The sequence below is a fragment of the Somniosus microcephalus genome, chromosome 32, assembly GCF_052327205.1.
Source record: "Somniosus microcephalus isolate GS21.2 chromosome 32, FLI_Smic_1.0, whole genome shotgun sequence".
In the NCBI taxonomy this organism is placed as follows: domain Eukaryota; kingdom Metazoa; phylum Chordata; class Chondrichthyes; order Squaliformes; family Somniosidae; genus Somniosus; species Somniosus microcephalus.
Genome location: NC_141018.1, coordinates 16,356,414 through 16,379,036, shown reverse-complemented (window position 1 = coordinate 16,379,036; position 22,623 = coordinate 16,356,414). Strand labels below are relative to the sequence as shown.

General features: G+C 46.2%; 1 protein-coding gene across 9 annotated transcripts in view; it reads left to right on the top strand.

The window, feature by feature from the left end:
- LOC147097295 (zinc finger protein 609-like) overlaps positions 1 to 21,951 on the top strand; it is a 192,062-nt gene extending 170,111 nt beyond the window's left edge. For 2 of the 9 annotated variants that reach the window (XM_085972139.1, XM_085972136.1), the window contains 6 exons: positions 860 to 1,003; positions 4,685 to 5,066; positions 8,820 to 8,995; positions 12,435 to 12,594; positions 14,728 to 14,837; positions 15,801 to 21,951. In XM_085972139.1, the coding sequence (XP_085828265.1) occupies positions 860 to 1,003; positions 4,685 to 5,066; positions 8,820 to 8,995; positions 12,435 to 12,594; positions 14,728 to 14,837; positions 15,801 to 15,944 (1,116 nt within the window). In that variant the 3' untranslated portion in view covers positions 15,945 to 21,951. The remainder of the gene's footprint in view (positions 1 to 859; positions 1,004 to 4,684; positions 5,067 to 8,819; positions 8,996 to 12,434; positions 12,595 to 14,727; positions 14,838 to 15,800) is intronic. The other 7 variants (XM_085972142.1, XM_085972144.1, XM_085972143.1 and 4 more) reach the window with 5 other exon arrangements.
- The last annotated feature ends 672 nt before the right edge of the window (positions 21,952 to 22,623 follow it).

Here is a 22,623-nt window from a genome sequence, read left to right as displayed (position 1 = left end):
CTTCTTCAAAATAATGAACCAGGGATCTTTTACGTCCACCCGAGAGAGCAGACAGGGCCTTGATTTAAAATCTCATCCGAAAGACGGCACTCCCTACAGCACAGCGCTCCCTCAGCACTGCACTGAAGTGTCAGCCTGGATTATGGGCTCAAGTCTTTGGAGTGGGACTTGAACCCACAGCCTTCTGACAGAGGTGAGAGTGCTTCCCACTGAGCCACGCTCGGATGTAGTTCATTACGTCTTGTGCTGAGAAACGGCAATGATTTTAATTCTTCAAATCCCTCTAAATTGAATTGATTTTTTCCTAATTTGATGGCAGGAGTTTGGGGGTGGGGGTGGGGTGGAGAAGGTTAGAAAAAGCAGCAATCAGACTTTAGACTCCTGGTGGTACTGTTCTCCTCAAACTGACTTGCTGACAGGTCACAATTAGCTGGTGCCTTAGTTGCTTTTTCCCCACAAGTCTGTCTTGTGGGGGGGGTCTTGCTTCAGTGTCTTTTCTCAATTTGCTGGCACTCTAGCTTGCTCACTATAAGCAGATGCCGTGTCTAACGCTCTCTTGACACACTAAATGCATGCGCATATTTTAGTGAGGTTGTGTTTCAACCTCCCTTTCCTCACCATCTGAGCAGGTCTGTGAAAAGTAAATTGAGGTTCACCATGTAGGAAGCCCTATCTCTAGCACAGACAGGGGAAAATGTGATGCTAGAGTGCTCTTAAAGGGAAATATCCTCAATGTAAAAACTTCTCCACAAGTTATTGAAGCCTAGCGAATACCCATACTGTGTAAGGAAGATCTTGGTTTGCAGACTCCTGGCTGCTACACCTGTGGTGTGTAATCTATCTTTTTTTGTATTTATAGCAAACTCCAGAGATAGAACCTGATCCTAGCTCATTTACTCAGTACTGCAGTTCATTACACCTTGTGCCGAGACACGGCAGTGACTTTAATTCTTCATCACTAAGGGGATTTTCAAGATGCCAGCTAATTCATTCCTGGAGAGAGGTGAGAGGCCGCTCTCAGTAGCCCACTCGGGAAATCCTGCAACATATTCTGTATTAGTTACATATAATCCTCTGTGTGGTGAGAAGCACTCTTTTCAACACGCACTTAGAGCTATGTGTGTCTCAGTGTTTGGTTTCTTGGAGCATTGGGGATTCTATATAATGAATTGAATTTTCACTTTATTCATGTCTTCAATGCGGTGTAGAAATGTTTGCACAAAAGAAGCATCAATGCTCCATTTAGAGCCAGTAACTGACAATCCGCCTCCAATTAAATCAGCATTATATGTATCTAAAATGGCACAGTTGGAGGCCGCTAAATTGAATCAGACAGTAAAATGACAACCCGCCAGAGAGCTGATAACCGGACACCTGGAAGTACTCAAGGTAGGGAGAATACACAAGCCAAATAATCTTTACACCTGTTTATCTAAGTATGTGGCATATACCGTACTAACTAGGGAGCAGTGGAAGACAGAATTTGCTCCATTAGAGAGGAGGAATTTGCTAAATTAGTTTTGCATTTTCTGGCACCCTGTTGAGTGTCTTTATCTTAACTGAAGCCACGTTGAGAAATTCCTTTTATGGAGAATGTGGAGACGGCAACTCTCTACATCAGTACTGGAAATTCAAGTTAGTTGTGTTCGCTTAAAACGCAAATTTGACTTAATTACAACGTCATGCATTTCAATAGATCCCACCCACACACACAACCCTCTTCTACATCTTCCAAAGCCTGTCCTGTTCTGCTGCAGTGGAATCAAATTTGGGATTTAACACAGAAGCAAAATACTGTGGATGCTGGAAATCTGAAATAGAAACAGAAAATGCTGGGAATACTCAGCAGGTCAGGCAACATCTGTGGAGAGAGAAACAAGAGTTAACGTTTCAGCTCGATGACCTTTCTTCATTGGGATTTAACACTTGGGATAGTGAAAGATTAATGTGTACTATATAGAGCAGTGTTATTCCCGGTAATCCACTGTGTTACACCTGGGATAGTGTGTGACTCACGTAATAAATAGAGCAGTGTTATATTTAGTAATCCATTGCATATTTAATTCCAATAATTGTGCAGTGGTTCTGCTGCAAATTTAATCTTTCGTCAAAAAACATCCTCACACATCAACTGTGTGTCTTTCCGATAATGTTGTCTGAGGCACCACAAGGTAGTGATGTTAGACTTGATGTTTATCATTGAAAATCGTGCTTTTAAATGTATACGTTAGTTTTAAAAAAATGATCGATGTGTATGGGTGATTTAAAATGAATACAATTCTCTCTTGGTTTAGGTAATAAAATTGTCATTTGAACACTGTTCTTTCCCCTCTGTTTAACAAAGTTGAGTTCCTCCTTAAATGTTACAGTGGGCGCTACCTCAAAGGCTGCAGGTCGGTCGCAGGCTTGACCCCCAGCCTGTGCTGACTTCAGCTGGAACGGGCAGGAGGGTGCTACAGTTAGAATTAGCATTCCTAAGTCGGGACAAGGAAAGCAGCCGGGGTCTCCGCTCCTGATCTATACCTGCTGGCGAAGCGGGCCATCGGGTGAGGGCAGGCCTGGCTGTGGTTTGGCCCCATGGCCGAATAGCTCACAGTTAAAGGGGTCACATTATAAACCCAGTGTCCAGTTGGGCCCGGAACTGTAAGGTGACCAGTTGCCGTGGAACTGTATTGTAGCCAGCAGTTCACCCCTTCAAGAGCAGAGGGGTAACAAACTGGTGAGATGGAGGAAAGAAACTAGCGGTGCCGACCGGCTGCTGTATGGTTTTGGCTGCCAGATTGTAGAGGCACTGATAAAATTGAAGTGCTCTGGTGCCGGCTGATGCCTAGGGAGGAGGAGCTACAACAAGCAGAAGGGGGAGGTCCAGTATCTCCCCGAGAGAGAGTGAAGAAGCATCAACCCACATCATTTTCACCTAGTATTCTGATTAGAGCAACGTAGAGGCCTGGGAACAGGCCATCTCTCTGCCCCCTCAGTGGGAATGGTGTCAGGGAAGGGGGTGGGTTAAAGAGGAGGAGAGACATGCAGCGAGGAAAGCGAACAGCCATTCCGCAGAAACCAGGTTTGGAAATGAACACTTTTAAAAAAATTAAAAAATAAAATAAAAATTTTTTTTTGCTAACAGGCAGCTTCTGACAGAAGTGTTAAGAATCGGGTTTCACTCGACACCGTATTGACCAATATCACGAACATTACAAGCCCCTGCACAGACCCTGGGAGTAGAAATAACAGTCGAGCTGTACTCAGAATTTAGATAATCTGAAACAACCCCACGTAACTGCCTTTCACCCTGACTCGCATGTTACGCAGCGAGTCCCCTTCCTCTCCCATTATGTCTAACACATGAAGGTGGTTTGATTTCATGCAGGGATCTGGAATGGATTCCTTCCAAACCACTTGCCTTGGGTCTTGGGGATAACGCAGTTACTCCTGCGCGCACAAGAAAATCCCCGTTGAAATTGTCAGTGCTCGCCTGAGTCGGCCTCCTGAGGATGCATCTCAGGAACTGTGCGCCATCTGGGAGGGCAGTGTGTCGTCTTCCAACTATATTCACTGAATACGAAGCAGCTGTGGAACAGATGATGCTGACTATTTGACAATATATTGCAGTGCTTCCATATTATTTAGGCTCTGTTTAGTTGTGGACAATACACAGTAACAGATGAGACCAGCCATTCTCCATCACAAGCTAAAATATATCTGCCTGTACAGCGATTTCTACCGTTTACCCTGTGATGTGGTTATCCCACAGAGCAGGGTGGTTTCATTCTTTTCCCAAAGTGCTGCTTTCAAAGTGAAAATGTGAGCTGACCACAGTTTTTCTGCAATTCCACAGAGACATCATATTCCTCTTTTGAACCTGATTTTATTTCCCACACAGCTCCTCCTCCCCTACACGGATTCATTTGAATTGTAAGTTTCTCCGCAACTCCCAATCTGCTGCGTCAGTTATCAGTCAGGAGGGGGGGAAGCATGGTATTCTGGCCTTGGAAATGCACGGGCCGAGATCCCAGCCATTAGGCCGAAATCGTGCTTGCCGATGCCCTCTGGCAGTGTCCCTGCCGGAGTTCATGGGAGGCACCTCGTTTACAAGTGGTCCGACGGGCCCCCGTGCCACTGCGGCCACAGATCGGGCTGCTGTCCGCTGCCTGCCATCAGAAACTGGTGCCCGGCTCCTATGGAGAGGTGGAGGGAGCTCGCAGGAACGCCATCTCTCCCGAGACCCCCTGCATTCCCCCCGCCTCTCGTATAAGGGATCAATCCATACATTTTTTTAAAACCTTGCCCTTCGGGGGTCCGGTCATAGTCTGGATCCGCCCCTCATGGGCTCACATCTGCCCTTCTGGGTCAGTACACTTGATCTCACTGGGCGTACCGGCTCAAAATGATTGGTGCTTAGCTACAGACTTGGCAGCTCAATGTACTGATGCTAAAGCTCTCCATTATAGTCTGGGACTTTATGAAGTTGCATTTTGACTTTTAGGGGAAGCTGGAACAAATTCTCATCTCTCCAATGCTTGCTCTAAATGGCGATATATCTTAAGAAGCCCCTGGAATTTCATACTTGTTTGCTTTACATGGTTTGACTTGGTCCTGGATCCTGTCTGGCAGGGTCCAAGTATTTGTGCAATTTTTGGTGTTGGTTGCACAGAAATGAGTCACTCAGGATTTTATTTTGCAGGAATCTGAAAGCAGGCTGTGGTCGTATGTCTATCCTAACAAGTACTCTGAGCAGCAAAAAGCAGAAGAGGAAAGGTGGAAAGAAGCCGAGCGAGACCGGAAATTTAAAGAAGAAAGCTCGTCTCGAATCAGAAGCAAAGAGATAGCAGTGAAAGAGGAAAGTAAAGACAGCATGTGCTTGGAGTCCCGTTCAACCACACTGGAAGAGTGCCGATCTGTTGGGAAAGATCCCAGATCAGGACTTCACATTCCTGTGTCCTCCTCGATGGTTCAGCACCCATCTTATATGCCATATGTCCATGGCTACCCTTATGGAAAGCCTTATGAATCTCCCCACCCAGGATTTCGAGGGGTGACGCCAATGATGATGCAGAATTATCCAGGTAAAGGCATACGTTCATTTGTCGCAGTCGAGTATCTGGGTGAGTCACCAACAGACTATAAAAATCCAACCAATAATCGATCCTAACATCGCTACTTACTGAAACAAGAGCAAACCACTAGTACAGCTAGCAGTTATTTTTTGATGATGCTTAAGTGAATGGAGGACTGTGGACAATAAGAGCCATTTCGTGAATGAGTGTCTTTATGGTTGATAAAAGTCGAATGAGAACCATGGGTAGATTCTGAAGCTAAGCATCCATTTAGATGCTTTTTTTTCCTTATACATTCTGGGGATATGGGCCTCACTGGCAAAGCTGCCATTTATTGCCCATCCCTAGATGCTGTGAGGAGGTGGCGGTGGGTATTCTTCTTTGAGCTGCTGTAGCAGTTTGATCCAAGTGACTTTGTGGGGATGTTCTAAGAGTCAACCACGTTGGTGTGGGACTGGAGTGACGTATAGGCAGGGCCAGGTAAGGATGGCAGGTTTCCTTCCCTAAAGGACATTAATGAACCAGATGGGTTGTTATGACAATCCAATAGTTCCATGGTCACTTTTACTGATGCCTATTTTTTATGATGGGATTTGATCTCGTGTTCTCTGGATTATCAGTCCAGGCCTCTGGATTACTAGCTCATTAATATAACCACTATGCTACTGTACCCCTTGATGTGAAAGGACTACTGAGCACTTGGTTTGAGTATAAAACAAGGCTTTAATCAACTGTTTCACAACCATGAGATTCTAGTTACATCACTAGTTCCTGGTTACAGAAACATCCTGAGCAAGCTGGGCCCACGCCCGAGTATTTATACTCCTTGGACGGCGCCACCAGCTGGTCGCCCAGTGTTACTTCATGAGTCATGATAAGATTCATGTAAGAAATCACACAACACCAGGTTATAGTCCAACAGCTTTATTTGAAACCACAAGCTTTCGGAGCGCTGCTCCTTCGTCAGGTGACGAAGGAGCAGCGCTCCGAAAGCTTGTGATTTCAAATAAAGCTGTTGGACTATAACCTGGTGTTGTGTGATTTCTTACATTTGTCCACCCCAGTCCAACACCGGCATCTCCACACCATGGATAAGATTCATGACACCCCTTGTCCCATTCTTAGAAATCCAGTGTTTGATTCAAGAAAGGTTGGTGCAGAAATTGTATGCAGGTACTTTGAATGTTTTTAGCAGGCTTTGAGATGGTATTTCAGTGTGCTTGTGGCACAGTGTCACTTTATTGCATGTGGAGACCCAACATGGTGTACCACAGCACAGTGGGATGCACAGTTACAATCTCACATCGCTGAGCTCCTAACCTCAGCTGCATCGCTGTGGGGAGGTGCAGAGCAGAAATCAATCCGTTCCAGGAGAGCCGTCATCTCATCACTGTAGTGGACTTTCAAGCAAAGGGGAATGTCGGAGGGGTTCACAGAAAGGAGAATGTAATGGGGAGAGACAGATTATGGGCTCACCGCCCTTGCGGCTAAGATTGACGAGATAGACCTGTGTCTCTTCCCTGCCAAAGGGGATGGTAAGAGCAGTCTCAACATTTCACCCTATTAATGACTTGGATGAAGGAGTAGAGAGTTGTATATCCAAGTTTGCAGATAACACGAAGTTAGGAGGGACGACAGTGAGTAGTGCAGATATGAGCAAGAAGTTGCTAGGGGGCATAGGCCGATTAAGTGAGTGGGCAAAGCTGTGGTAGATGGAGTTCAGTGTGAATAAGTGTGAGGTCATCCACTTTGGACTCAAGAAAGATAAATCAGAATACTTTGTAAATGGTGAGAAAGTAGGGACTGTGGAGGAGCAAAGTGATTTGAGAGTTCAAGTGCACAAATCATTGAAAGCTAGCAGACAGGTACAAAAAGTAATTTTAAAAAGCTAATGGAATATTGGCCTTGATTTCAAAGGGGCTGGAATGCAAAACGGGGAGGAAGTTATGCTTCAGTTATATAGCACCTCGGTTATACCCCATCTGGAGCACTATGTTCAGTTCTGAGCACCACACATCAGGAAGGATATAGTGTCCTTGGAGGGGGAGCAGCGCAGATTCACCAGAATAATACCGGGGATTAGAGGGTTAAATTATGGGGACGGGTTGCATAAACTTGACTTGTATTCTCCAAGTTTGCAGACGACACAAAGCTGGGTGGGCGTGTGTGCTATGAGGAGGATGCAGAGAAACTCCAGTATGATTTGGGCAGGTTGGGTGATTGGGCAGATGCATGGCAAATGCAGTATAATGTGGATAAATGCGAGGCTATCCACTTCGGTGGCAAAAACAGGAAGACAGATTATTATCTGAACGGCAATAGATTGGGAAAAGGGGAAGTGCAACGAGACCTGGGTGTCCTTGTGCACCAGTCGCTGAAGGTAAGCATGCAAGTGCAGCAGGCGGTTAAGAAGGCAAATGGTATGTTGTCCTTCATAGCGAGAGGATTTGAGTACAGGAGCAAGGAAGTCTTGCTGCAGTTGTACAGGGCCTTGGTGAAACCACACCTTGAGTATTGTGTGCAGTTTTGGTCGCCTTATCTGAGGAAGGATGTTCTTGCCATGGAGCGAGTGCAGCGGAGATTCACCAGACTGATACCTGGGATGGCAGGAATGACTTATGAGGAGAGATTGGGTCGATTAGGCTTATATTCGCTAGAGTTTAGAAGAATGAGAGAGGATCTCATTGAAACTTATAAAATTCTAATAGGACTAGACAGTCTAGATGCAGGAAGGATGTTCCCGATGGCGGGGGAGTCCAGAACCAGGGGTCACGGTCTAAGGATAAGGGGTAAGCCATTTAGGACTGAGATGAGGAGGAATTTCTTCACCCAGAGAGTGGTGAACCTGTGGAATTCTCTGCCACACAGGGCAGTTGAGGCCAATTCATTAAATATATTCAAGAAGGAGTTGGATATATTTCTTGAGGCTGAAGGGATCAAGGGATATGGGGAGAAAGCAGGGACAGGGTACTAAATTTGGATGATCAGCCATGATCTCTTTAAATGGTGGAGCAGGCTTGAGGGGCCGAATGGCCTACTCCTCCTATCTTCTATGTTTCTATGTATTCCCTTGAGTATAGAAGATTGAGGGGTGACTGATCAAGGTATTTAAAATGTTAAAAGGATGCGATAGGATAGATAAACTATTTCCTCTAGGAGCAGGAGTAGGCCATTCAGCCCCTCGATCCTGCTCCTCCATTCAATTAAATCGTGGCTGACCTGTACTTCAACTCCATTTACCCACCTTCACTCCATATTCCTTAATAGCCCACCAGAGAAAATAGTGCGGGCTCGAGGGGCTAAACAGCCTACTTTCCTAAGAGCATCACATCAGATAGAACTAAATCAGGCAGAGTATGTGCACTGTTACTTGGCTGGGCTATTTTCCAGAGGTTCTGGAGTCCGGATCCAGGATGACCCCATTGGCATCACATGACCTAGATACACCTAGGTGTGTTGTATTGAGAGATCAGTAAGAAAACTCACTATTAAAACCAACAGTAAACGTTCTCCTCCCAAAAAAGAAGGTATTGTAATACTTTGTGTATGAGTGTGTGTAAAGGGTACTGCTCGTTACCCGATACAGTAAGAAGTGACTTGGTTGATTAAATCAGACCGGTACAGATTGGCAGTCGTGAGGTATAGGCTGTCGTTAAGACTCTTGCTTTTATGCCCAACTCGGTTCAGATCCGATCAGTGTACCTATTTGGTTAGGTTATGAGTTGGTGCTTTTTTTCTGATTGATTTTCTTTTGCCTTTCAGGGTCGTACCTGTCCTCGGGATTCTCTTTCTCACCTTATGCGAATAAGGTTCCAGGGCATGATGACAGCGATCGAGTCCATGGGAGCCCTGGTGTGGGCAACAAACCAAGCTCCGAATCCATGGCCCTAGATATCCTGCAGCAGCATGCCAGTCAGTACAAGAGCAGGTCACCAACGGTAAGTGAGCAAGGCCTGGACCAGAACAAAGGTCACAGCAGCCCATGTGACACCAGTAAGAACAGCTCAACCAAATTGGCCCCTCATTCATATCCACTTGCTAGACTGGCTGAGATGTTTCCATGCTGCTTCAGCACTGAACCCTTATCATTCTCCAAACCTTTAACGAAATATGGCACTGTGCACTTCTATTCACGTTAGCATGATCAGGTCTGTTCATAACTATCTAATCTGTGCTGTAATGGATGGCTCATCCTCTGACTCCTTTTCCACCCCTGGGTTCTGTGCTCTTTCCACCGTGTTCCTCGTCCATAATCAATGATCTTCACTCATCCAATCTGATCACCTCCTTTGCGGTTGATTCCACTCTACGTTCATCAGATTTCTCCAGATTGTATTCTCAGTGCATACAGCCTTCATTCCTTTCATGTGCAGTGGCTGAATATCAACATCTTGATATCCTCTCTGCTCTTAATGGACAGTAAAATATTGATCCATTCAATTCTTCACGAGCAGTTTCTTTATTTCCTGAGTCCAACCAACAGATGCCACCTCTTGCCCTTGATGGCTCCACCATGAGTCCTTCTTCACCGGTTAACATTCTCACTATCCCGAATGCTACTCCCACAGTGCCTCCATTTCTAAACCTGCCTCCAAGAAGCTCAGTTTCCTCTTTTATGCCCAGCACTTTTCCTCTCAGCAACTCTTCGTTCTCAGAAAGCGCAGGTCTGTCCAATACTTCTCCCAAGACTCGTCTAAACACCTCTCTCGCGCTCCTGGATAAGATACAAGAAAGAGCTTGTCATGACAGGTGACCCTTCTCTCACCTCTAGCCTCCAACCCCTCCGTCACAACCTTTCTTGTCGCTCCCTACTACTACAACAATGATCTGATTTTCCCCTTTGTTCCTCATAAACTCCTAATAGGCTGCCTTAAACACTCTTCCTCTCCCCTCCATCTTCACTGTGTTGAAATTTAGGCTTATTGTATAGTCTTCTCATTGCATAGCCTTCTCTTAAGTCATTCTTTGGCGGCACCTACGGAACTCCCTGCCCTCTCCGTCTTTCATTCTTCCTGCAATCCACAGGCTTTGGAAACCAAGCTTGGTGCCACTAGTAATTATTTCTTCATTTGCCTAGTCTTCTCTCCAACTCTCTTCGTGGTGTCCTGCACTTTGATCCTTCACACAAGTTTCTCAATTCAAAAAATAAATTCTGGATGCTTCATTGGAGTCTGTTCACTGCTGTTGGTGGCATCATAATCTGTAAATGTAGATTAAAAGCTGAGTTTTATTTTCATTTTTACATTCAACCAGTTTCCTAATATGACAGCTCACATCTTGCTCTAAGTAAACCTGTCATTCCTACCTCTAACACAGGCTGTCTGGCAAAGGGGTGAAGTTCCACAGTCGTGCTCTTCTCATGTCATCGACCTCCAAACTGTTAGCACTGATGGGAGGAATAGGATGGGTAACCTGTTGATTACAAAACGTACACAATTTTATTTGGCCAGTTACTGTTTTCTTTTGGCCAGATTTATTGGGGTTTGTTTTACATAAAATTGGTAAAACTGCCAACATCTGAACCTTGCCTGCACTCTCAGATTGTCTTAATTCAGCCCTTGTGCTGTGAGGTCGCAAGGCTAGCTGGTTGGGACTGTAGATGTCCCACTAGGCCTGAGAACGGCGCAGTGTTTGGCCACAGTCATGCCGCACAGTAAGATACAGATGTTGGGAGTATGTGCGATAATATTGAAAATACAAAACCGAGCAGAGATCATCCTAGAACCCCATGAGCGCCAGGATTGCCTCGGACTATTGCATACATTTAACCCTTTGTGGTCGGCACTATTGTGGCTCTGCTAAATCATAAATTGGAGCAACATGAACGAATATTTTAAAATTTTATTCCAAGTTATACTTAAAGTGGACTCGCACATCTCTGGAACCTGAGGTTTGAATCCAGCTCAGACTACGATGGCCGTCTTTTATCCAGTCCAGAACTGAAGGCAATACATTTTGTTGTATTAAAAGCTCCTGTCTATCTTATGCATATCAAAACTAACCACAATGTTTTTGAAAGGTAGCGATGATAGAATGGAATTTTGCAATTTTAGATTTTCAAACTCGCTAATCCACCCCACCCTCTTTTTAAAAAAAAAAAAAAAAAAAAGTGCCCTAAGTTGATAAGTGGATGGGAGTGCCATTAACCCAGACCGATGGGAAAATCTCCAGACTGCCAGGTATAATGATTCAAAATGGAACTTGTTGGGCCTTGTCAACCTGCTCCATAGGCCCACAATACTAAAACAGTCTGCAGTTTGGTACTAAATTGACTCGCTCAGCTGGCCTGGGAAATGGAAGCGACATATTGATTTCTCTTATGAGGCTGGGGTTAAAGCGCAGAATTGAGACGGAAACCGAGCTACACTAGGCCATACTACACCTGAGCTGGGAGAGTTCTATTCCCTGACACTGGCATCCCTCACTTTGATGAAGATGAAAATCGTCTGAAAAATATACTTTTAAATATACATTAAAGAGTGATTTGGTACAGACACGATGGGCCGAATGGCCTCCTTCTGTGCCGTAAATTTCTATGATTCTGTGGTGAAACATTGTACTTTGTAATCCACTGTTCCATAGCTGGGCGATTGTTGCTGCTGCCTGCCCTTGTTTGTAGGTAGCTGATAAGGGGCACACTGTTAGCCTTCAGAGATAAAGAACTTGACTTTATTTAGTGTCTCACCATGTCCTCAGGACAGCCCAATGCCCTTCGCAACCGATTGATTGCTTCGTGAAGTGTGCTCATAGAAACATAGACATAGAAGATAGGAGCAGGAGTAGGCCATTCGGCCCCTCGAGCCTGCTCCGCCATTCAATGAGATCATGGCTGATCATCCAAATTCAGTACCCTGTCCCTGCCTTCTTCCCATATCCCTTGATCCCTTTAGCCTTAAGAAATATATCTAACTCCTTCTTGAGTATATTTAATGAATTGGCCTCAACTGCCTTCTGTGGTAGAGAATTCCACAGGTTCACCACTCGCTGTTATCTCGGCAAGTGCAGCAGCCAGTTTGCACATAGCAAGATTCCACGAGCAGCGACTAAGATTAATGACTAGTTGGCCTGTTTATCGTCCAGAACACCAAGCAAACTCCCTGCTCTACTTCAAATAGTGCCCTAAGATCTTTTATGCCCACATATCCAGGCCGACAGGACCTCAATTTAACACCTCGTTCAAAAGACAGCACCTCCGACAATGCAGCACTCCCTCAGTACTGCACTGCACTGGCAGCCTAACCTATTTGTTCAAGTGCTGGAGTGGGGCTTAAATTTGCAGGCTCCTCACTCTGAGGCAAGAGTGATACCAACTGAGCCAAACAGGCACTTGGTCGAGATGTATGTAATATTAATATGTACACTTCCTCTTAAATATAGACGAGTGAGAAGCCTCCTCATGAAAGAGAACGAGGAGAGCGAGAGATCGATAAAGAGCGACCCCGTTCTTCACCATCCCAGCGACAGATTGCCTCACATCACCACCTCGGGGTGGGGTACCCATTGCTTCCAGGGCAATATGACCTCCCATATGCAACAGGTAGGACTAAGTTCAGCCCCAGCTAGAGTATTGTGTCCAATTCTGGGCAGCACACTTTAGGAAGGACATCGGGGCTTTGGAGAGGGTACAGAAGAGATTTACTAGAATGGTTCCAGGGATGAGGGATTACAGTTATGTGGATAGACTAGACAAGCTGGGGTTGTTCTCCTTAGAGCAGAGAAGGCTAAGAGGAGATTTGATGGAGGTGTTCAGAATCATGACGGGTTTAGATAGAGTAAATAAAGAGAAACCGTTTCCAATGGCTGAAAGGTGGCTAACCAGAGGGCACAGATTTAAGGTGATTGGCAAAAGAACCAGAGGCGACAGGAGGAAAAACTTTTTTAACGTAACGAGTGGTTAGGATTTGGAATGCACTGCCTGATAGGGTGGTGGAAACCGATTCAACAGTAGCCTTCAAAAGGGAATTGGATAAATACTTGGAGCAGAAAAAATTGCAGGGATATGTCAACAGAGTGCAGTACAGGAAACTTTGTGATATCCGGCACCGACGGGACCGAGCTGTTGCTGTCCCATCAAAACTGCCGGACAAACCAGCGCTAATGTTAAAGCATACGGAAGCTTTTGAGCTCCGTATCTGGCAACAAACCCTGTTGCTTAACAGCTTCTAAACAGTCGGCCGTAGCTTGCAAGCGTCTCTGTAGCTAAGCAACAGCTTTAGCTAGACCTTGCAGAGCCTGACTGGTGGAAAAAAAAGCAACGAAAAGAAAAAAAACTTACTGAATCGACTCCTGAATTTTGCCGGTGGTTCGAGCATTCCGGACAGTTAACCTCCGGATAAACCAAAGTTTCCTGTAATTCTGAGACATGAGGGAAATGTTGCACCCAGAGCAGGAAGTCCATGGAGTGAGAGTGAATGACTATATCTGCTTGACCTCCCCTTCACCCAATACTTGTGTATTCAGTCCCATTGCTGGGTTTGTGATGTTTATTATGAGTCAGTATTTCCTTGAGGTGAAGTTCCTAAACTAAGAATGGTATAATCTTGTCATATTACTGTACGAAAGTACTGGATATCAAATTTGTAGTTTGCTCCACTAGAACTTCGTACAGTGGACATTCATGGAATGATTTGGCCCTTTGGGATTTTATACAATTCGAAATGAATAGGAAATGATTTGGAATTCTGTTAAAGAAGCAGTCACTAGTTCCACTCTTACAGTCGCTTATGATCCCAGTCATTCCCACACAGTTGACTGACGGCCTTAACTAAACATAGGGACAGGAGTAGGCCATTGAGCCCCTCGAGCCTGTTCCGCCATTCAATATCATGGCTGATCTGTGACCTAACTCCATATACCCGCCTTTGGCTCCTATCCCTTAATACCTTTGGTGAACAGAAATCTATCAATCTCAGATTTTGAAATTAACAATTGAGCCAGCATCAAACTTTCCTTTATTAAAATTCATAGCACACATGGAGTGGTTTATGGTCTTGGCGTGCCGTTGCTGCAACCATTATCCAGTGCCATCGCCCCCGTCCCCAACCAGTCCGGCTCAATTGCTGACCAGAAGCGTTAGAGGAGCAGTAAATGACTGATTGATTTCTGTTTTTGGCTGTGCGTGTGCTAAATCCTGAAGTTGCGGTCAGTTTCAAAGGCAAAATGACAGCAAACGCTGCCAGTTAGCCGTCATCAAGACCGCAACCATTGTGTTGAGACACCGTGTAATTGGGAAAGCAGTGCCACATATATACTGATAGATTTAGATGAGGAAAGACGGGAGGAGGCGCGAGTGCTGCATAAACGCCGGCATGGACTGGTTGGGCCGAATGGCCTGTTTTTGTGGCGTTTGTAATATGTAAGGTGATATCCATATTTCCCCAGATCTTTCATAACACTTGATCCGTGTGATCTCCTGGACTGGTTTTGATGACCTGAGGGGGTCAGAGGAATTTTTCAGAGTATTTTTTCCACTTGTGGCCCTGGGTGATTTTCTCTTTTTTGCCTCTCCCAGGAGATGAGGGAGGGAGGGAGGGAGGGAGTGTTTAGTTCAAATGTTCTGGCCATCATGGTGTGGGGCAGGCTTGATGGACCACCTGGCCTGTTCCTGCCCATCAATTTTGATTTGATTGCATTGTTGTCTCTCTCTCTCTCTCTCTCTCTCTCAATCCAGTGATTCTCTCCACTTCCAGGTCTCTCCTCTCCAGCCATTGTTGCAAGCCAACAGGCTGCAGCACAAGCCTCTGTGTCCACCCTGTTCCCACCCGCCAGAAGGTGAGAATGGTAAGAAAAGTATTTTCTTAGACGTTTTTCTCTCCTTTGTACATTTACTGATCCTGCGGCGTGGTCGTAGTGCTCACCTCCCCAGCAGGACACCAGTGGTTTGAGTTGCAACACAAAGAAACGGTGTTTACCCAACCCCGACAAAAAGTCACGCAGTTTCCTGTATTCCTTTCAATCACAGGATAACATTCATGGAAGGAAGCGAGCCTGCCAGCCTTGTCACGGCCTCTCGCATCCTCTGGCCATCCCAAGGTGCTTCACAACCAATGGGTTACATTTTGAAGCATTGTCCTGGAGACTTGTAGAATTCACCTGATCACCAGGGGCAATACAGAAGGCAGCCAGAGAGTGGGGAAAATGGGAATTAGCCTAAATTTCTTACGATGTACATTTTACCGTTGGCTTCCTCTCGAGGAGATCCCATTTCACATCGCTTGCAGGGAGAGCGATAGAGAGAGAAAGCTGTGTTTACACTCTGGCGGTAGACGGTGAATGGTGACACCTACAGTTCACACAGCAAAGTAAAGAGGCGCATTTATATAGAACCTTTCCCAACCCCAGGATGTGCCAAAGCACTTGACAGGCAATGAAGTACTTTTGCAGCCCAACGTAGGAAATACGGCAGCCAAATTGCACACGGCAAACTCCCACCAACAGCAATGCGATAATGACCAGGCAATCTGTTTTAATGATAACTGAAGGATAACTTGTCTCGGACACCGAGGAGAATGCCCCTGATCTTCATTAAATAATGCCATGGGATCCTTTACGTCCACCTGAGAGGGCAGACCACACTATATAGTTGACTCTTAATGGTCCCGGGGAAACTAGGAATGGGCAATAAAGATGGCTGGTACCCAAGAACAATATATTTTTTAAACTGAAACCTTGCACCGTTGATTCATCTTTCCAGATTTTGATGAAGGCTCCCTTGGTTCTCACACTGTGTATTTTCTCTTTCAGGGAGTGAGTGGGTGCGATCTCTCCATTCAAAGTCATGTGACTGGATCACGTGAGGACGCTCTGCATTTTCTTAGACATCAGTTCAATGGTGTTCCTGGTTCCTGCCGTGAAGTCAGGCAGACTATTGTAATGTTTCTCCTGTAGGACTCTGACGTTTGTAATGGAGACCTGATACCTATTATATATGTGTCTTGGTGGCTATGAGCAGGAAAGTCTACAAGCCTGCCTTCCTCGCTGTGTAGATATATTGTAGAATACACCCTTATCTGTCCCACCCCTTCAATGAAAGACGTTTGCAAGATTGACTGCATCGATGCTGTTGCTCAGTTCACTGTTTTATAAGGGTTGAAGGGCACTGTAAAGCTGGACTGTACTAGGGTAATTCTGACTCGTTCCCTTGCACCCTCTTTAATGACCTGGCCTGGATTGGAAGTGGCTAACTTGTGCGTGACTCTCATCGCTGACATCCCGAACTCATTGTGAAAGTTGTTTTTAAGTGAACAGAGAAAAATATTTGGGAATATTGGCACTCTTAACCCACCTTCCCGCCCCCAGTTTCCCCCAGTTTCCCCGAGTCCCCCAGTCCCCCGTCCCCCCGCCCCCCCAGTCCAGTTTTAACTGAGAAAATAGTCTGGGAGCCTTGGCCCCTGTGCCCCTTGAACTCCAACCTCCAATCAATGCCTAGCCCAGCTGGGGGCAGTGTCTGTTGGAGAATGAGGTGCAGGAGCACCAATGCCCCACCTCGCCCTCTCTCTCGTAGAGCACGTCAAGTAAGAGTGTTTCTCCTACAACTCGAGCACGGCTGCTGGCTCACTCCGAGGAGGGTACAGTCTCATCCAGGTTAGGTTTGACACCACACTGGAGTAGAAACTAGGTTTCAGGGGCCACTAGGACCTTCTGGGCAGTTTTACGGTCTGCCTGGAGTTGATTCAAATGTTGAGGCAGTGTAGATACAGCCGGCCAAGCTCTAAGACAATTTTTTTTTTTTACCCTTTTATTTTGTGCTCCTCAAAGTGAGAGATGTTAGTGCTGGGGAGTGGAACTCTTCACATTTCAGGCACCCAGTGTCGGCACCAAGCACTCTCAGGTCCGCTATACCACAGCCAGACTAAAAGCAAAGCTTCTCCACTCTGCACCAACCTCGGAATAGCAGAGCAGTCCCAACTCCGTCAGAACGACGTTTTTTTTTTCCATTGCCCACACCAGCCCTCCTGTGGTCTTCCAGTGCCATTGCCAGCTCGTGCCGAACTATGATCGGTCTCGGACTGTTGGCCCGAATGAGATTGACCAAACTCATTGCTCATAGTCAGCAGGTGGTGGAGATTTTCAGCCATCGGTGTGAGCCGGATTTGTTCCAGGTCCCAGAGGTGAAAGGCCAGTGGAAACACATCACACCGTCCAGTTCTGCTGGCTAAACATTTATTAGCCGTGTGGAGAGGAGCCTTGTGCTTGTGCTTAATCCAACCTATGCAAAACCCATACGTGCATATCCACAGGGGCAGGAGAATAGCAGTTGGAATCGGGCAGTATAAATGGATGACAGTTCGGTCAGAACCGGTCTCAGGCCGGAAGCTGTAGTATAAATGCAGTAAAAGGGTTTTAGTACCCCCAGGGCGGGGCAGAACAGAACACAGATCAGTTCCTGTCTCAAACAATCTAAGCACACTGGGGTACAGCCCAGAACATGTAAGGATGATCCCAACATTGAAGTCATTCTAATCACTTCTAACATTCAGACAGAAGGCACTTAAAGATGGCCCGTCAGTTTCAACCCTTCGCGTCGTTTCTTTCTTTGGAAACTTTTTATTGCGCGTCAGTGTATCAGAGTGCAGATCTTGCCTTCCTATTACTCCGCCCCAGATCTAGCGATGCCATCAGGAACCATTGGCCCTCTTGTATACATGTCCTTGAGTATCAAAGGCATGCTTGCTGCAGCACAAGAGGGAGAATTAGTAACCCTACCCGTTGAGAAATGTAAATAGTATCTTTTCTAAATCAGGAGCAGTATCAGCGAATGACGTCAAGGCTGTTGGTCTAACCTTGGAATTCAGACAATGACTGTAAACCACTTCATTTTCCTTTTACACTTTCTTACCTGAACCCATCAACTAGATTTGAAGCAGTTAGCTCCCTCCCAGTTTTCAGGTGTTCTGTATATAAATCATTTGAACCCCTCGATTAGATTCTAGCCTGTATCTCACTCCCACTCCATTCCCATGCTCCTCTTTACCTTCCTTGGACAGTTTTGAATTCTGTGAAATGTTTGTTCTGTTTGGACTGTGGTTGTCTTGTAACATCCCCCCCCCCCTCTCGCTGAAACTAATAGGAATGTCAGCAGTCTCAGGTTGAGCCATGTATCTAACTCCAGTGGGTGGCCAGTGGGCCAATTAGCCATCACGTAACCCTTCCAAAGTGGACCCACTGTCATTGCAACATACTAATGTCCCGCCACTAGATGTTGCCTTTTTACTAAATACAGCATCCCGTCGTCTTTACAGAGCATGCTAGAGACACCTAGGTGCAGACTAGCAATACTGCACCAACATTTTCTCCAACACCTGGTATCCAGTATATTAGAATATTGGACACGGGTGCCTGAATGGACTACTTTCCGAATTCGCTAGAGTGCGTAGTTACTGCGTGCTTTTGGAGAGAGCAGTTTTCAAACATGAAGTTACAGTTTGCTCAATAATGTTTAGCAAGCACTGCAACTTCCACCGAAATAACTGGTAGAAATTATTGGTCCTTCGAGAGATTTCATGAGCAACGCTGATGGGGGGGGGGGGGGGGGGCGGTGGGGAAGGGCGGGGTGTAAACCCATCATGGCATAATCGATCTATTTTGAGTGTGGCCGGGCAGACTTTAATGGCTGCGCGTCACGTTCCGGTGTTCAAACCCTGTGCCCGAGAAAGCAGTGACCTCCCATCAGTGCTGCATTCACGTGACAGACTGCACCCCTCCCCTGGCTACACCTCACACTGGAACCTTGCCACTGTCACCTTGAGGCAGCTCCTATCGTTTGGGGGGTGGGGTTAACCTTTTAATGATGGTTTCCTAACAAACGGAGTTGAAGTTGATGCTAAAATGCCAGTGGATGTTTCAGCGTTGGTTGTCCACCCGACTTGGCAAAGTATGGGCAGTGAGTTTGGCTTCGAGACACGTAAAGGGACATGGCAACTCAATCTGCTTCATCACTTTGTAATCGAGAGTTAAAAGATATTATGTAATGCTGCTTTTTTTAAAAAGAGCAACTTGTTTTTGCTGTTATTGGATGGGTTCTAGTCGTTTCTCCCTTTCACTTTGCTGTGTTGGTGTCATCAATTTTATCTTGCAGCCATTTGTTTCAAGACCCTTTGAGGCACCACCCCCCCTTCTATTTCCACAGAGAGTTCTCGCCCTTCTGTCTCCAGCACTGTGTATTGTTCCCGCCCCTCTTGTGTGCACAGCCTCATTACTGCTGCCAGGTGCTGTTTGCTGTAAATATTGTACAGAGAAACTATTGTAAAATGTTTTTGGTTTTTTTTAAAAAAAGAAAAAGTCCCAGATTCTGGTTTCCAGAGTTCTTTTTGTTGGTGAAATTGTTTCCAAAATCCTAATTATGTGATCTCTTACCTTCTTGAACACTGCTGTTAGGTACTGGTGAATTCTACGGTGTTAGTGGGCCCTACATAAATAAACCCTCCCCCTTTGAAATGCGTAGGTTTAATGCAGAGATAGAACTCAAGTAAGACCCAACTGTTTCTCATTACAAATATCTCCGGTGTGTGTCACTCCTACTGTGCAAAATACCCAGTGCGTCACATTCACTCTCACTGTACAGCATTTCCCAATCCCTGTTCCCAGGATAGCAGCCTGTTGTATCAAGTCACACTTCCACTGTGCTGAAATTAAGTGCTGGTTCTGAAAATCACCATCACAAACTTGTCACGGTCTCGGTTCCCGTCCCCTTCGGACCATCGCCGCCCAGTTCACCCCAGTGTGACTGTCCGCCAGCAATAATGACTCCAGCGTGAGGAGTGAACGGCCAAATCTCGCCACTGTTATTTGCTGTTTACAAATAAACAACGAGGGGGAAGGGGAACGCAAACTGCGTCCCTTCGAGCTCAGTGAATTCTCCGCCTTAAAGCTGCCGTTCGACTGAGATAGAAAACTGAAAAGGAGCCTCCCTCCCTCCCTGGGCTGCGGAATCGCCCCCCAAGATCAAACCCGCCGTCCCAAAAGGTTCACCGGGCCGGGCTGAGTGGCCGAGTTAATGTTGGCTCTCGCCCGGGTCAGGGAGTGGCGTGGGAATGAGGTGAAGTTTCATAGAAACATAGAAGATAGGAGCAGGAGTAGGCCATTCGGCCCCTCGAGCCTGCTCCGCCATTTAATGAGATCATGGCTGATCATCCAAACTCAGTACCCTGTCCCTGCTTTCTCCCCATATCCCTTGATCCCTTTAGCCTTAAGAAATATATCCAACTCCTTCTTGAATATATTTAATGAATTGGCCTCAACTGCCTTCTGTGGTAGAGAATTCCACAGGTTCACCACTCTGGGTGAAGAAATTCCTCCTCATCGCTGTCCTAAATGGCTTACCCCTTATCCTTAGACTGTGACCCCTGGTTCTGGACTTCCCGGCCATCCAGTCTGTCTAGTCCTGTTAGAATTTTATAAGTTTTGAATAGGCTGGGGGGGTTAGTGAATGAATCTTGGGGTGGGGTGTGTGGCACAATCTAAATGTGTGTCTTGCATTACATTGGATTAATAGGGGATTCCGTGTGGGGCAGTGAGATCAGGACAGACTGACACCTCTACAAATAGCTGAACGAACACACACACTGCCCAGGTTGTTGTTTCCAGGTCTATTCTCACACATCTCAAATCTCCACACACTCGCTCCTAAAGCACCGTCTTTCTGCTGTGCTGTCTGTCTCTCTCTCTCTCGGCTGGGAGGATTGGACAGTCCAGACGGTGCAGAACTCTACAGACAGACATAAGAGCGCACCTTTCCATTGGATGGGAGGGGTCCATCCGAGCTCGATGGACCTGCTCCACACTCTCGCACTATTCGGCCTGGATCAGACCTGCCGAAACTCCCCTGGCCTGGGCACTGACTTGTGTTCAGGGATTCAGCCGTGAGTCGTCTGGCTGGGAATCCAGTGGTTCTACCACAAGAAACAGCAAACCCCTTTCGTTTCTTTTCCCGTAAACAGGATTTCACGGCGAACACTGGCGGACAGTTTACAAGCGCCGATTCCCTGAATGGTCTGATTTATTATTAGTGTTTTTGGAAATGTAACCAAATGCATCAAAAACCCTTCTTTGAGTTCCTTGCCATGAACCGTTAATGACACAACACAGACTTGACTCAGGTCGAAAAAAGGCTTCAGCGGCCGGTGTCTACAGGGTTTTACCTGTTGCTGGGCAGACCGGTATCAGGTGTCGGGCTGCCTCTACAGCTCTGTTCGCATGGAGAGATTCTGCTCCAGGTTACTGCAGACACCGAGCCTGATTGGCATCAACAGCCCAGAGTTGTTGCTCTGGGTACTCGCAGTGGGGCAGCTCCGTTAAGAACACGGTGAATCCAACCCATCCTCTTGATGGTTGCAACAGACCCAAAAGGAAGAGGTATTTCAACCAGACACACTCACAGGGTCCAATGTGCAGGGTCACATCATCAGGGCATTCACTGCAGTTGGGTGAGTGCCTGGGCCAGTATAGAGAGAGCGCTCCCAGTTTCACTGGGGACAACAATTTCTGCCACCGGTTTAGATTTGTACTCATCCTTCACAAATCGCTGCAGTACTCTGACCCGCTCTCCCTGGTCTTCACCAGTCACCACAGAGGGGGAAAGCCGGCTGTTCTTGTACTTCACTTGTCCTGTACTGTTGTATAGTTTCCTGACCCGATACCACCCTCCCCCCTCCCCGTGAATGTAGCTGTGCGTCCGACTGACGGAGCCTCACCGGTACTTGAAGTGTAGACGTTTACAACATATTATTTTTGTTGCTGCGTTGGATTGGTTTCTTGATAAGTGAAATGAAAGCTCTTACTGGTGTATCTCATGTAAAGTGTATATTAAGGAGTTCTTTTTTATACAGTACTGTACCTTGCCTTGTGCATTTAGGCAAAAAAAAGTAATAAATCTTTTTATGAGACAATCACAATCCCCCCTGGTTTGGTCTCTTTCTTCTGATAAGTTGGTGTGAGGATGGGTGAATGTTTACAGAGCTCATATTGCAAAATTGTGGCTCGATTTTAGGTGGATTTTGGAGGAACAACCAGTCCTGCACTGCAGAGACTGATAGTATTATAGAACTGCCAGTAAAAGCTTAAGTCACTGTAGTTTCAGAACTTCCAGCGACTTAGAAACATAGAAAAATAGGAGCAGGAGTTGGCCATTCAACCCTTCGAGCCTGCTCCGCCATTCAACACGATCATGGCTGATCCTCTATCTCAATACCATATTCCCGCACTCTCCCCATAACCGTTGATGCCTGTTGTGTTTAGAAATCTATCTTTCTCCTTAAATATATTCAGTGACTTGGCCTCCACAGCCTTCTGTGGGAGAGAATTCCACAGGTTCACCACCCTCTGAGTGAAGAAATTTCTCCTCATCTCAGTCCTAAATGTCCTACCCCGTATCCTGAGACTGTGACCCCTCGTTCTAGACCCCCCAGCCAGGGGAAACATCCTCCCTGCATCCAGTCTGTCTAGCCCTGTCAGAATTTTATACGTTTCAATGAGATCCCCTCTCATTCTTCTAAACTCTAGTGAATACAGGCCTAGTCGACCCAATCTCTCCTCATACGACAGTCCTGCCATCCCGGGAATCAGTCTG